Genomic DNA, 13620 nt, shown 5'->3' with positions numbered 1-13620 from the left:
TCCATAGTCTGCAAGACCACCCCATTAAGTCTGATACCCTTTGTGAATATGAGGCAAATATGAGTATGGACTGTATATACTGTATCAGTATATTCAGTAGAGGGAAGTCATGGGAAATGTGTTTCTTAGGCTAAGTATTACATGCTAAAATAAATGTAAAATAAACTCTTCAAAACGGCCCCCCCAAAACACTCAGGCAGTTGATGAAAGCAGAACACCATTATTTTATTGTGGGAAAAAAGAAACATTGGGAAAGTCTATTCTGGCATATGTTTTTTTTTTTTATATTACAAAAAGCAAAGGCTACAAATCTTGATCATTTATACAAATACAACTTTCCAAAAATATAACTTTAGAAACTCTGAGTGCTCTGTGAGCATGAGTCTGCAATACAACTCACCGCTTGAAATCCCTGAGCAGAGACACAGAGTGAAACACTTATTTCCATCTTCAGACACACACTCTCGCTTGTTCATCAACACTTTATACACAAGACAAATTAGCACAACTTGTGATGGGGGATGGTGGTGTTGGGGAGAAGGTGTAAGGGTAGAATACTTCATGGTGATAACCTAGCTCAACACTTCATTATATCAGACAGATAGACATGGTGATCATAGCTAAATACACCACAGTGTTGACGCAGTCGAGACATACACAACCGTTACGACAGTAAGAACCAGTAGAGCTATCGAGCTCCAGCCAGACAGACTGCCGTGCTGTGCTTTCAAAAGACTGACAGACAGACATGAGAACAGAGGTTACGTACAGAGTGGAAAAGGGCTCATACATGTTTAATGTTCAAGAAAGAACAACTCCATAAAGCACTGGATATGACCTCTGAGGATGGGGTCACTGTGTAGGGAAGTGGACAGCACAAGAAAATGCAATGTTTAAATACTTTTGGCTTTTTTGCTAGTCATTTCAATTATCATGAACTTTGTTTTCTTTGTGTCAAATGCAATATTTTAGTGAAATTAAGATACTTCTGTTCAAAAATTGGAATCAAATAGTTGTATTTTTTCAGTCAGAATCGCAAGGAAAAGTCTTTTAGACAAATGTGTACAGGTATATCACATTTCATAAAGTGAAATGGATCAATACTTATCTTCAACATACACTTGAAAATGTAACACAGTGCCAGCTGGTTTATATGCCAAGATAACACAAAGAAATAACTTACAAATATTCAACCGCTCGGTGGCTGTGGGCTTCTTTACAATAAACATAAATGTCATAGCGGGATTATCTGTTTCTCCAAAATAAAGTTTCTTCCAAGTTGGAGACACAGTTAATAAACGGTGGTAAATTATTTTTTATGACAACAACCAAGTAGATGTAAACTACACAGAATATATACAATATTGACATTTAAGACTGAAAAGAGTGAGAGAACATGATGTTTTGACGCTAGGAAAAATGATTCATATCTTACAGATACTGAACTTGCTGGGTGGGCACTGACCTTCCCTTGCAAGTCAGACTATTGTCTATTATACTGTATGTAGGTTTTTACTGTATATATTCAAATCCATATATACATACAAATAAAAGAAAAGGAACATTTTCAAACAAAGCAATATTACATGAAAAGATTCCCTCGGACAAACTATGGCTGTGCATTGTTATGTAATGGAGTGCATCGGTTTGACTGCTACTTGGTTATAAGATTTCAGACATCAACAATGACTTCCAACTGTCCTCTTATCATGTCTAAAGACCGGTCATCAGCACACATCAGTACAGTATGTATTGAGAAGGGAGGGGAAGCCTTCAGTTCTCTGCTGCTGTCCAACTCTCCAACTAGCATGTCAGCTGATGGGGGGCTAATGTTAGTACCATGGGAAGGTCATTTGCCATTTCCTTTCATAACACATTAGCTACCTTCCTCGAAGTAAATTATCCAAGGAGACATGAGTAGCCTACACCAGAGCCATATGTTCATCTTAATATATGGCTCTGACCTACACAGGAGCCATATTATGTCACTCTATGAAACAACAAGCCTAGCGAAGCAATTTGAAATTCACTGCTACATTTACACGGAATAGTTTTGCGCCTTCAGATAGAAAAAGCATAATAGAGTTAGGGAATAATGACAGAAACTCCAGTTCAAATTCATTTCACCTTTCCTTCAAACTATCTTATTGGTATTTTCTTTCACAACTAACACTGTGTCTTTTGGCAAATTATATTCTATGGATTCATATGTTTCAGGGTGGGAAATACTCAGAGCGCTCCTTGACTGTACCCTGAGGGCACATGTTCCATTTATACGGTATCTGTTTACTCTTGTGGAAGTGTTATTTATAAGACAATATCGATCAGTGGGTTCCTTTTTTATCACTCAACGATGCTCAACAATCTGCTACATCTCTTTGCAGAAGCTGTAGTTCTCAATGTCCAACAACATGTGAAATCAGTGAAATCTCATAAACAATCACAATGAATGATTCATCAATCCTGGCCACCACTAGTTGTGTTCAATTTGAGAATTCATTGATAAAGCTGTTATCTCCTATATCATGCCAAGAGTTTCACTAATGTGCACAGAAGCCAATGAACACAACTTCATTAGACCAAAAACTTAATTCGACGGTGAGAAAAAAACGTAACTTCTACTGCAGTGTTCCTGCTTCGGAGGGCAGCGCCTTGGGACTCTGCCCCAGGACAAATGTTGTCCTACATGATCTTATAAGCATCTATAACTAATTAAATTCCTAATTAATCACAAGACTTCAAGTATGAACCTATGGCCCACTTCAAATGAAGTGCTCTGGTAGAGATTCACAGACCCTGGGAGAGCACACATTTTGGACAAAGTTCCAGGAAGACATTATTCAAAGGTAGTGCTCCTCCAAATGGACAGCCTACCAGGGAAGCTACTCCTGGCCTGAGGAGTAGTGAAGAGTCACAAGGAGCGTTCTGCAGTCCTGTGCCTTTTTCTGCTGTCCTCCTCCATCCTCACTACCCCAGTGTCTCCTCCAAGGGAGCAGCGGGCCACTTCTTCCCCAGGCCTGCTGCACAGATGGCTGACTGGCTGGTGAGATAACTCACGGCCCCATTGTCCTCAGGCCCTGTTTCTCCATGATATTCCACAGTTTACGCAGATTTGACTGGGTGATGGTGTCGTCTGGCTTCAGCTGCAACGCTCGCAGGTAGTTGGCCTCCGCCTCCTGCAGCTTCCCGTTGAGATGGAGAATGGCCCCCAGGTTCATCAGGGCTGCTGGATACTGGAACACAAGGGCAGGACAGAACAGTTCAGTCATTCTCAGAAGCACATCTCACAGAAGGCTACACTGCTAAAAAAGTACGGTGCCTTTTGGTTCTTTATAGCACCATTTCTTCTAGAAGTATTGCAAAATCATTGGTTAAATGTCACTCTGAATGGTCTCTTCAGTAATAGCAGACACTAACAGTCAGAGATGGATATGCAAGAGAATGAGTGGAGAGTGGAGTAGACTGCCGAGAGCAGAGTCAGACCTAGTGAGACAGTAGCAGAAGAGGCAGGAGAGTAACAGTCTCATACAGTACCACTCAGTCAGAGTACCAGAGCTGTTAGCACATTAAAACACTTATGTCCTCTGGTTAGACTGAGGAATAAATTGCAAAGCACATCTAGAACATCACGTCATCCCGAGGCTGAGAACCATAAAAAGAATAATACAAAAAGAAAAGGAGACAAGTTATGTCATATTATCTACACTGAACAAAAATATAAACGCAACATGCAACAATTTCTAAGATTATACTGAGTTACAGTTCATATAAGGAAATCAGTCAATTTAAATAAATAAATTAGGCCTCAGTCTACAGATTTCACGACTGGGATTAAAGATATGCTTCTGTTGGTCACAGATACCTTAAAAAAAAAAGGTAGGGGCATGGATCAGAAAACCAGTCAGTGTCTGGTGTGACCATCATTTGACTCATGCAGCGCGACAGATCTCCTTCACATAGAGTTGATCAGGCTGTTGATTGTGGCCTGTGAAATGTTGTCCCACTCCTCTTCAATGGCTGTGCGAATTTGCTGGATATTGGCGAGAGCTAGAACACACGGTTGTACACTTCAATCCACAGCATCCCAAACATGCTCAATGGGTGACATGGCTGGTGAGTATGCAGGCCATGGAAGAACTGTTTTAAGCTTCCAGGAATTGTATACAGATCAATGCATGGGACCGTGCATTATCATGCTGAAACATCAATTTATTTGTATTTATTAAATTTTTTTGACCTTTATTTAACTAAGCAAATCAGTTAAGAACACATTTTAATCACCCAACCTCAACCCAATTGAGATGGTTTGGGATGAGTTGGACCGTAGAGTGAAATAAAAACAGCCACCAAGTGCTCAGCATATGTGGGAACTCCTTCAAGACTGTTGGAAAAGCATTCCAGGTGAAGCTGGTTGAGAGAATGCCAAGAGTGTGCAACGCTTTCATCAAGGAAAAGGGTGGCTACTTTGAAAAATCTAAAATCTAAAATATATTTGGATTTGCTTGATACTTTTTTGGTTTCTACATGAGTCTATATGTGTTAATTCATAGTTTTGATGTCTTCACTATTATTCTACAATGTAGAAATTAGTAAAAATAAAGAAAAACCCTGGAATGAATTGGTGTCCAAACTTTTGACTGATACTGTACTTCATGTATGAATCTAGACGGCCCGAAACAATATTTTTAAGGAAAGTACTTCTCAAAAGAGATGGCATGACAGTCTAACACTAACAAGTTCCGAGAATATTGATAGGACATTGATTAAAGTTGAAAAAAGTAGCAGGACATTTTTAATCACATTGAAGCTTGTTTGACTAGAATGGAGTCATTCTATTGCCGGAAACCAAGCTCTACTTCTATACACACACTGAGAAGAAATTAAGGCTTTTATAAACTTTTGGGGAAATTTGTGAAAATGTCAAACCTTGACATAAACACATGGCGTTTCATGAGGCAAAGACCTATGGGTCATAATTACTTATTTTTTATTATTATTATTATTATTTATTTATTTATAGAATATCGGAAACATACAATATACTTGCAATGAAGCCGCTCAACAACTACACCATACCAGTCATCCAACAGACTCCCATTCAGAGTGACACACAGAAGCATCCAGGGTCAATGCCCTGCTCAAGTGCACGTTGACAGATCTCCCACCAGGCCAAAAAACATGAACCCGAACCCTCCAAGATCCCCCCACAGTTCCCCAATAGCTGTCCCTCAACCATTCGAGACCCCTCCCACAGTCCCCCCCAAGAAGAAAAATAAAAAATAAAAAATACAATGAATTCCATTCCCCACCCCCAAGAACCCCCCAATGCACCAACAACCAAGAGAATGAACTAAAGAGAAAAAAGGAAAAGACAGAAGATAACAGCGAACAACAATTACTTTCTCTTTATGGCAAACCCAACACAACATGCTTTCTGTTGACCAACTACAATAATGTCTGATTGCCAAAACTGAGGACAAATGTCATGATAGGTTAATTCAACCAAGGGCTTTAACCCCTTTAATGAGTCAGCCAATAGGAATAAGTAGTCATTTTTCAGACCTTCAACTAAAACAGTCCCACTTAACAGGGACATCGTTTCATCTTGGAAGCCATATTGTGACAGTAGTGATGCTGTTGGACCAGCAATCCGGACTGCCCAGTCCGTAGTCCCCTTCTGAGGGGAGTTTTGTGTCAGGACTTCTCCATGTCTCTGTGGCCTGTTTGGGGCGGTATATCCACAATTCAACCCAGCTCTTTGAAGTGGGACACATGATTAACATATTATAATGTATTTTCCTGCTGATGCCAAGAGGCAAATGCCAGAACCAGTCCAAGGGATGTGTCACCCGGGATAGTAGGAAAGTAGTGCAAGTGTTCAGAGCACCATCTAAATAATCCCTGGGAGTTTAAATAGAGACCATGGGAGTGTATCACATCTCACATCTGATCTCCATTTTATCTGAAGGAGTAGAGCAGAAGTGTACTTGTGTAGTTAAGCGACTGTTACTGAGTAATAGCACATGGCTTTACATTTTGTTAATTCATTACTGTTTTGAATGTAAAGTTGACTCGACAGCATGTTGTGGAACAAATAACACTAGTTGTATTCATGAGCATCATGACACGTGCTACCGTACACGTGATTCCTAAACTGGGCATTGATGATTTCTGTTTGTTTTTATTATTTACCATTTGTAAAAAAGAAACAAGAAAAAGAGAAGACAGGAGTATGAAATGTAACCCATCTCAATAAAATGACCAATAATGGCCTGTGAAGTCATATAGAATAACTCATAAGTAATTATGACCCATAGGACTTTGCCTCATGAAACGCCACGTGTTTATGTCAAGGTTTGACATTTTAGCAAATTTCCCCAAAAGTTTATAAAAGCCTTAGACCGTAAAACAATGTGGGGTGATGCTGCTGCCAATACTGTAGCACGGCAGGGAAAAAGTGACTATATACGCAATGGGAAATGCTGCAAGGTTTACAGATTTCTAAACATACCCCACTATGCACATTTGTATAAACAACAGGGGCTTTGTGAAATATTTGAAGTTGAAACTAATCTCTGGAATTAAAACTAAATGCATGTCTTGACTGTAAAACTAAAATAATTTTCAACTTGTATGTTGTAATCGATAAAATAACATAAAATAACAAGCTTGACTAGTAATTTCAACAGGCTCTCGTGCTGTCTGCTAGCTAATAATACATCTGTCTTATCCTAGTAGCCCCAGGACCTAGAAGCATTAGTCTGAAGGTATAGGACCAAAAATACTTATTTTGTCATGGAGACTAAAGACATTTTTGGTCATCCAGTCATGAATGAGTTCCTGGAGGCGTGGACATTAAAACCACAGACACTCTCCCATTGTCTGGCCATTTGTCTTGCTTTGTCCACACTAGTCTGAGCTGTGCTAGCTGCAGTAACAATCGTTTTCAGCTCTGCCCTGGGCTGTTCTGCTCCAGTCTAGGAAACTTATCATCTCTGTTTTTCCAGTGCCAAGGTTGGATGAGTGATGATACATGCATGAGAATTTATATGGGAACACTATGTCCAATAGCGCCTCTCCTCTCATAAGAGGTGTTAAATTGATAAATACATCAAACTTGCCTGTGAAATAATCCCATTGTCCCTTAGACAGCCCCACGTGTCCCTTAACAGACATACAGTGAAAGTATTCAGACCACTTGACTTTTTCCACCTTTTGTTAGGTTACATCCTTATTCCAAAATGGATTACATTTTCCCCCCCCACATCATTCTACACACAATATCCCATAACTACATAGCACAAACAGGTTGTAGAAATGTTTGCTAATTTATAAAAACAAAAAACTGATATATCACTTTTACATAAGTATTCAGACCCTTTACTCAGTACTTTGTTGAAGCACCTTTGGCAGCGACTACAGTCTCGAGTCTTCTTGGGTATGACGCTACAAACTCTGTCAGGTTGGATGGGGAGTATTGCTGCACAGCTATTTTCAGCTCTCTCTAGATATGTTCAATCGGGTTCAAGTCCGGGCTCTGGTTGGACCACTCAAGGATATTCAGAGACTTGTCCCGAAGCCACTCCTGCGTTGTCTTGGCTGTGTGTTTTGGGTCATTGTCCTGTTGGAAGGTGAACCTTCGCCCCACTCTGAGGTCCTGAGCGCTCTGGAGCAGGTTTTCATCAAGGATCTCTCTGTACTTTGTGTAACGGATGTGAAATGGCTAGCTAGTTAGCGGGTACGCGCTAGTAGCATTTCAATCAGTTACGTCACTTGCTCTGAAACCTAGAAGTAGGGTTGCACCTTGCTCTGCAAGGGCCGCGGCCTTTGTGGAGCGATGGGTAACGATGCTTCGTGGGCGACTGTTGTTGATGTGTGCAGAAGGTCCCTGCTTCGCGCCCGTGTCGGGGCGAGGGACCGTCCCCTCGCCCCGACACGGGCGCGAACCAGGGACCTTCTGCACACATCAACAACAGTCGCCCACGAAGCATCGTTACCCATCGCTCCACAAAGGCTGCGGCGGGACGGTCCCTCGCCCCGACACGGGCGCGAACCAGGGACCTTCTGCACACATCAACAACAGTCGCCCACGAAGCATCGTTACCCATCGCTCCACAAAGGCCGCGGCCCTTGCAGAGCAAGGTGCAACCCTACTTCTAGGTTTCAGAGCAAGTGACGTAACTGATTGAAATGCTACTAGCGCGTACCCGCTAACTAGCTAGCCATTTCACATCCGTTACACTCACCCCCCTTTCGACCTCCTCCTTTTCCGCAGCAACCAGTGATCCGGGTCAACAGCATCAATGTAACAGTATAACTTTAAACCGTCCCCTCGCCCCGACACGGGCGCGAACCAGGGACCTTCTGCACACATCAACAACAGTCGCCCACGAAGCATCGTTACCCATCGCTCCACAAAGGCCGCGGCCCTTGCAGAGCAAGGGGCAACACTACTAATAGGTTTCAGAGCAAGTGACGTAACTGATTGAAACGCTACTAGCGCGTACCCGCTAACTAGCTAGCCATTTCACATCCGTTACATTTGCTCCGTTCATCTTTGCCTTGATCCTGACTAGTCTCCCAGTCCCTAAAGCTTCAATGCTGCAGCCATTTTCTGTCCCCTTCCTCAGATCTGTGCCTCGACACACAATCCTGTCTCGGAGCTCTATGGACAATTCCTTCGACCTCATGGCTTGGTTTTTGCTCTGACATGCACTGTCAACTGTGGGACCTTATATAGACAGGTGTGTGCCTTTCCAAATCATGTCTATATATAGAATTTACCACAAGTGGACTCCAATCAAGTTGTAGAAACATCTCAAGGCTGATCAATGGAAACAGGATACACCTGAGCTCAATCTCGAGTCTCATAGCAAAGGGTCTGAATACTTATGTAAATAAGGTATATCTGTTTTTTAAAAACTTTTAATACATTTTCAAAAATGTCTAAAAACCTGTTTTCTCTTTGTCATTATTGGGTATTTATGTGTAGATGGTTGAGGATACATTTAAAAAAAAATCAATTTTATAATAAGGCTGTAAGATAACAAAATGTGGAAAAAGTCAAGGGGTCTGAATACTTTCCGTGGGCACTGTAAGAAAACATATTCGCTACAGTGGCCGGGGCCAAAGTAAAGGCTGGCATGACCAGGAAATCCCACTCTTGCTGACTCCAGTGTGTTAAAGCAGTTAATTGTCAGACAAAAATTCATTTGGGATTTCATCTTAGAAGTGCTTTGGTAACCACGGACTGCAGGACTGGTACTTTTGTAGCTATAGCAATATTCCCAGCAGAAGAAGTAAAATATTTTCTCTACGTTTAGATCACATGAGCAGCCAGATTTCATGGCTAAATGACCATGGTAATTTTGACCCTGAAATTGATGGGTCAAACCCCAGAGAAATAGTAACCATAAACGGACCACACCGAAAAAAACCCACTGAACTTGTTAATCGAAAGGGCAACACATCGGTAGTGGTGATACCATGTGTGTTACTGTTCGTCTGTGGTGTTGGAGTGGTTCCACTGTGTGTGAGGTGAAATTCCCAGCATCACCAATGGAGATGCCCACTGTATTACTTACTGTTGGCCTGACTGATACACTCAGAGGAGAGGTGGAGGAGTCACCCAAACCACAGTCAGAGGACTCACAGTAGGTGGCTCCAATTTCAGCCATATGCCAATCAATCAGGGGTGGAAGTAACAAATACTCTCAGTACTGTAATTGAGTAGCTTTTCTGAGTACTTGTACTTTTTTGAGTATTTAATTATGTTTGAATGAAGTATTGTACTTTGCTACCTTTTTAAAACCATCCATTACAGAGTACAATTTTGTAGGCTATCCACAATAGTAGATATGAGCGCAAGGAAAGTTTGCGAGAGCTCATCGTTGTTTAGTCAGTGACCAATCAAATCAAATGTCTTAGTTAATTTAGTTCAAGACGTATCGTGAAAGAGGGGAAAGGTTTCTATGGAGATGGAGGAGACTGTGACTGTGACCAGTTCTCCTTTAAGCACAGGAGAGGCCATGCAATGCAAGCTTTGCTTATCCAGGATGGCGGAGGTGGCAGCCTACAAAAACTCTGCTTCAAACTTCAGGAAACATTGTAGAGGTAAGATAACTTGCTAGTTTTCTATGAATGATCAAAATCAAACATTTCCCTATGGATGGCTTTATCAGCTAGTATAGCTAGTTATCTAATAGTCTAACTTACGGACGTTAACATTAGCTTAGTTGTCTAGCATGCTAATGTTAGCAAGATATTCTTGCAGCTAAGTTAGCTACATGGCTAACCACCACCTGATGATGAAAGACTATACGGCTAGCATGTCAATGTCACTATTAGTGGTGGTGGCTAGCTAGCTAGCTATGAAAGTTATCTGGGTTAGCTAACAACATTAGGCTAAAGTCAGCAAGTGAGCGAGCTAGCTACTGTAAGTGAGCTAGCTAGCTAGCCTGCTTGGTCATGACATACAGTATTTAGACCTAGGATTTTTAGCTATGTACTGTACTTTGTGTAAATTAGGATAACCTTCATATAAAAGCCAGAGACTCAGTAAGTCTAACTGTGCATATAACTGTGAGTCTACACAATGAGTACAACTAGACATGGACTCATCTCAACATTAGACACGTTTTTAGGTCTGAGAACATCTGACAAACTGACTTTGAGCAACAGAGACAGCGTTCATCTGATGAAGATGAATTCTTGTCATCACTGATGCCCAAAAGGCCACAAGGTAGAGGGGAGCTGGATGGGTACTTTGCCTGTGCGTTAGATAAGACGAACTGGCTTCATTCCTTTCCATACATAAATGAACATAGGCCTGAACACAGCAGGTACCCATAGACTTCCAGTCATTTGCACTGATGCTAGATAGCACTGGCTCGCCAAACTACCTCCAACTTCCTTTATACTGGACACAGAGACATACAAATGATATTCACTAGTTCATCTGACTCTGGAGAAGTAGACAAATGGCCTCGTTGCTAAAATACCGAAGTATGCCTTTAAATGTACATGGAGAGCTAATATCAACAACATGCATATCAATATCTCCTGGCTCAAAGTAGAGGGGAGAACACTACAGGTCTTTGAGAGGGGTATTGACGTGTTAAAATTCCCAAACTGTCTGTTCAATCGGATAACACACAGCTCAGACCACTCATATATACCACACAAGACATACCACCAGAGGTCTCTTCACAGTCCCCAAGGCCAGAACAGAGGCTAGGAAATGCACAGTACTATACACTGAGTGTACAAAACATTAGAAGCACCTGCTCTTTCCATGACATAGACTGACCAGGTGAATCCAGCTGAAAGCTATGATCCCTTACTGTCATTTGTTAAATTCACTTCAATCAGTGTAGATGAAGGGGAGGAGACGGGTTAAAGAAGGATTTTTAAGCCTTGAGACAATTGAGACATGGATTGTGTATGTGTGCCATTCAGAGGGTGAATGGGCAGGACAAGGATTTTAGTGACTTTGAACGGGGTATGGTAGTAGGTGCCTGGCGCACCGGTTTGAGTTTGTCAAGAACTGCAACACTGCTGGGTTTTTCACGCTCAACAGTTTACTGTGTGTATCAAGAATGGTATATATACCGTGATATACCCTTATACCCTGATGAAGACAGCTTGGCTGTCGAAACGTTGGATATTACATTTTTGCATCTGAGCTCCTAGAGTGTGCAGCTCTCCTTTATTTTCAAGTTTTCTACTCTGCTAGCCAGCACCTCGCCTAAATAGGTGTGCGTTTCTTTTTCTTCTGGACTATCAAGAATGGTAGACGATCCAACTTGACACAACTGTGGGAAGCATTGGAGTCAACATGGGTCAGCATCCCTGTGGACGCTCTGTTGAATTGAGGTTGTTCTGATGGTAAAAGGGCGATGCAACTCAATATTAGGAAGCAGTGGCGTGCCGTGGGCCTGGGGCCTGGGCCTTCAGTGATGTACTACACAGTCCCACCCGAATTAATCCACCTCATTATGATGCCATGGCTCTAGAAACTATACATTTAGACAGAAACGCAGTATAACCAGGCGTTGCGTCACCTTGAAATTGACAAATTGACATTTTTGGGTAAACAGTGTTCACCCAAAAACATGACACAATCAATGAGTCTTTTCAATATTTCCCTTCACCTTTTCATTGTGCAGCTCCGTTGCCCTGCGCGTTTGTTCTTTGAGCTGTCGATCCACTCCGGTGTCCCCAAAAGTTTTCAAAAGCACCATTGCTTGTTAGGAGCCTGTGAGCCATTGACAGCGCTCGTAGTTGAAACTTTGAAAGTGGCGAGCGAACGAAGCACTTTCCCGCCTGTGACAGGCTTTGTGGCGTCGGGCGACCTCTCCTTACAATGTCTAACTTTTCTTGAAAAGTTCGTCTTGAGAATGGCGTTATAATTATATCCTCGACCAAATCGATATCTTCTCCTCCTTCCTCCATTGTGGGTTGAAAAAACAGCTTAGTAGTACGCGAATTAATTCGTTTATCAAATTCAGTTTCCTAGATCTCCATAGGACCTGCCTCTCAATATTGGTAATCCAATCAAAAGACGTGCACGCACTACGCCTGCTAGCTGGCTCCTGTGTAACACTGGAGCCAGCCAGAAGGCGTACAATAGCCAACTCTAAAGCTGATTGGTTGACACTAAATTTTAATTTCCATTCACTATAAGCTACAAGCGCCCGCACTGTTGATTCTGAAGGCCTGAGGGCAGATTTTAGACCCCTGGCAACACATGATGGCTGAATATGATTGGATAAAAGATCTAACATAAAGACCAGCCCTCAAAATCTCAACCTGGGGCTGGAAGCAGTGCAACCAAGAGGAAAGCTATGAAATGAAGAGTATAACTCTTACTCTGGGGAATAATTTAATACATATTTGTGGGAAAATATATTTAAAAAAAAATTATATTCTGATGATGTTTAGGCCAGCAGAGAAGGCCTTGCAGGCCCTGACGGCCCACCACTGTTAGGAAGGTGCTCCTAATGTTTTGTACACTCAGTGTATAGAGCCATGACTACATGGAATGATATTTCACCTCAGATAACTCAAGCTAGCATTGAAATCAGATTTAAAAAACAGATTAAACAACACCTCATAACACAACGTGGACTGTGAAGAGACACACACACACATTATTCTTAGTAATGTAATATTGGAGCAATGTAAATTTGTATAATGCACAATGTTTTGTTTGATGTAATGTAGACCTGTTTGGACCTCAGGGAGAGTAGCTGCTGCCTTGCCAACAGCTAATGGGGATCCTAATAAAATACTAAAATTCTAAATACTAACTTTCTTGAGGAAGACAAATTGAAACCAGCTGTCTGGGAGTGAATAATCAGGTGAAGTTAAAGCTGTGACCCCTGGAGAAGAAGAGGAGAAGATCTGGCTGAACACAATGAAATAGCATCACAGGCCTTCACACAAGACACTTCCACATTAGAGAGAATGGTGTGCAAGGACTCCTGGGTAGGGATTCTACTGCTCTTCCTGCTTTTCCTTTTAGTCCTGCTCCAGCCGAGCTTCAAAAGATCCCCCTTCCCGCCCCAATGACCCTCCGCCCACCCTACGCTACCCTTTCCTCTGGCATGTAGTCGTGAC

General features: G+C 41.9%; 1 protein-coding gene across 1 annotated transcript in view; it reads right to left on the bottom strand.

Annotated features, from left to right (window-relative positions):
• Positions 1-204: 204 nt before the first annotated feature.
• Positions 205-13620, bottom strand: part of tmtc2b (transmembrane O-mannosyltransferase targeting cadherins 2b) — a 176895-nt gene continuing 163479 nt past the window's right edge. Inside the window, exon 12 of the mRNA XM_039000635.1 lies at positions 205-3233. Coding sequence (XP_038856563.1) covers positions 3054-3233 — 180 coding nt within the window. The 3' untranslated portion in view covers positions 205-3053. The remainder of the gene's footprint in view (positions 3234-13620) is intronic.

This window comes from Salvelinus namaycush, chromosome 9 (assembly GCF_016432855.1).
Source record: "Salvelinus namaycush isolate Seneca chromosome 9, SaNama_1.0, whole genome shotgun sequence".
Lineage (NCBI taxonomy): Eukaryota > Metazoa > Chordata > Actinopteri > Salmoniformes > Salmonidae > Salvelinus > Salvelinus namaycush.
Note: the sequence above shows the minus strand (reverse complement) of the source record. Positions and strands in the feature narration are given on the sequence as shown.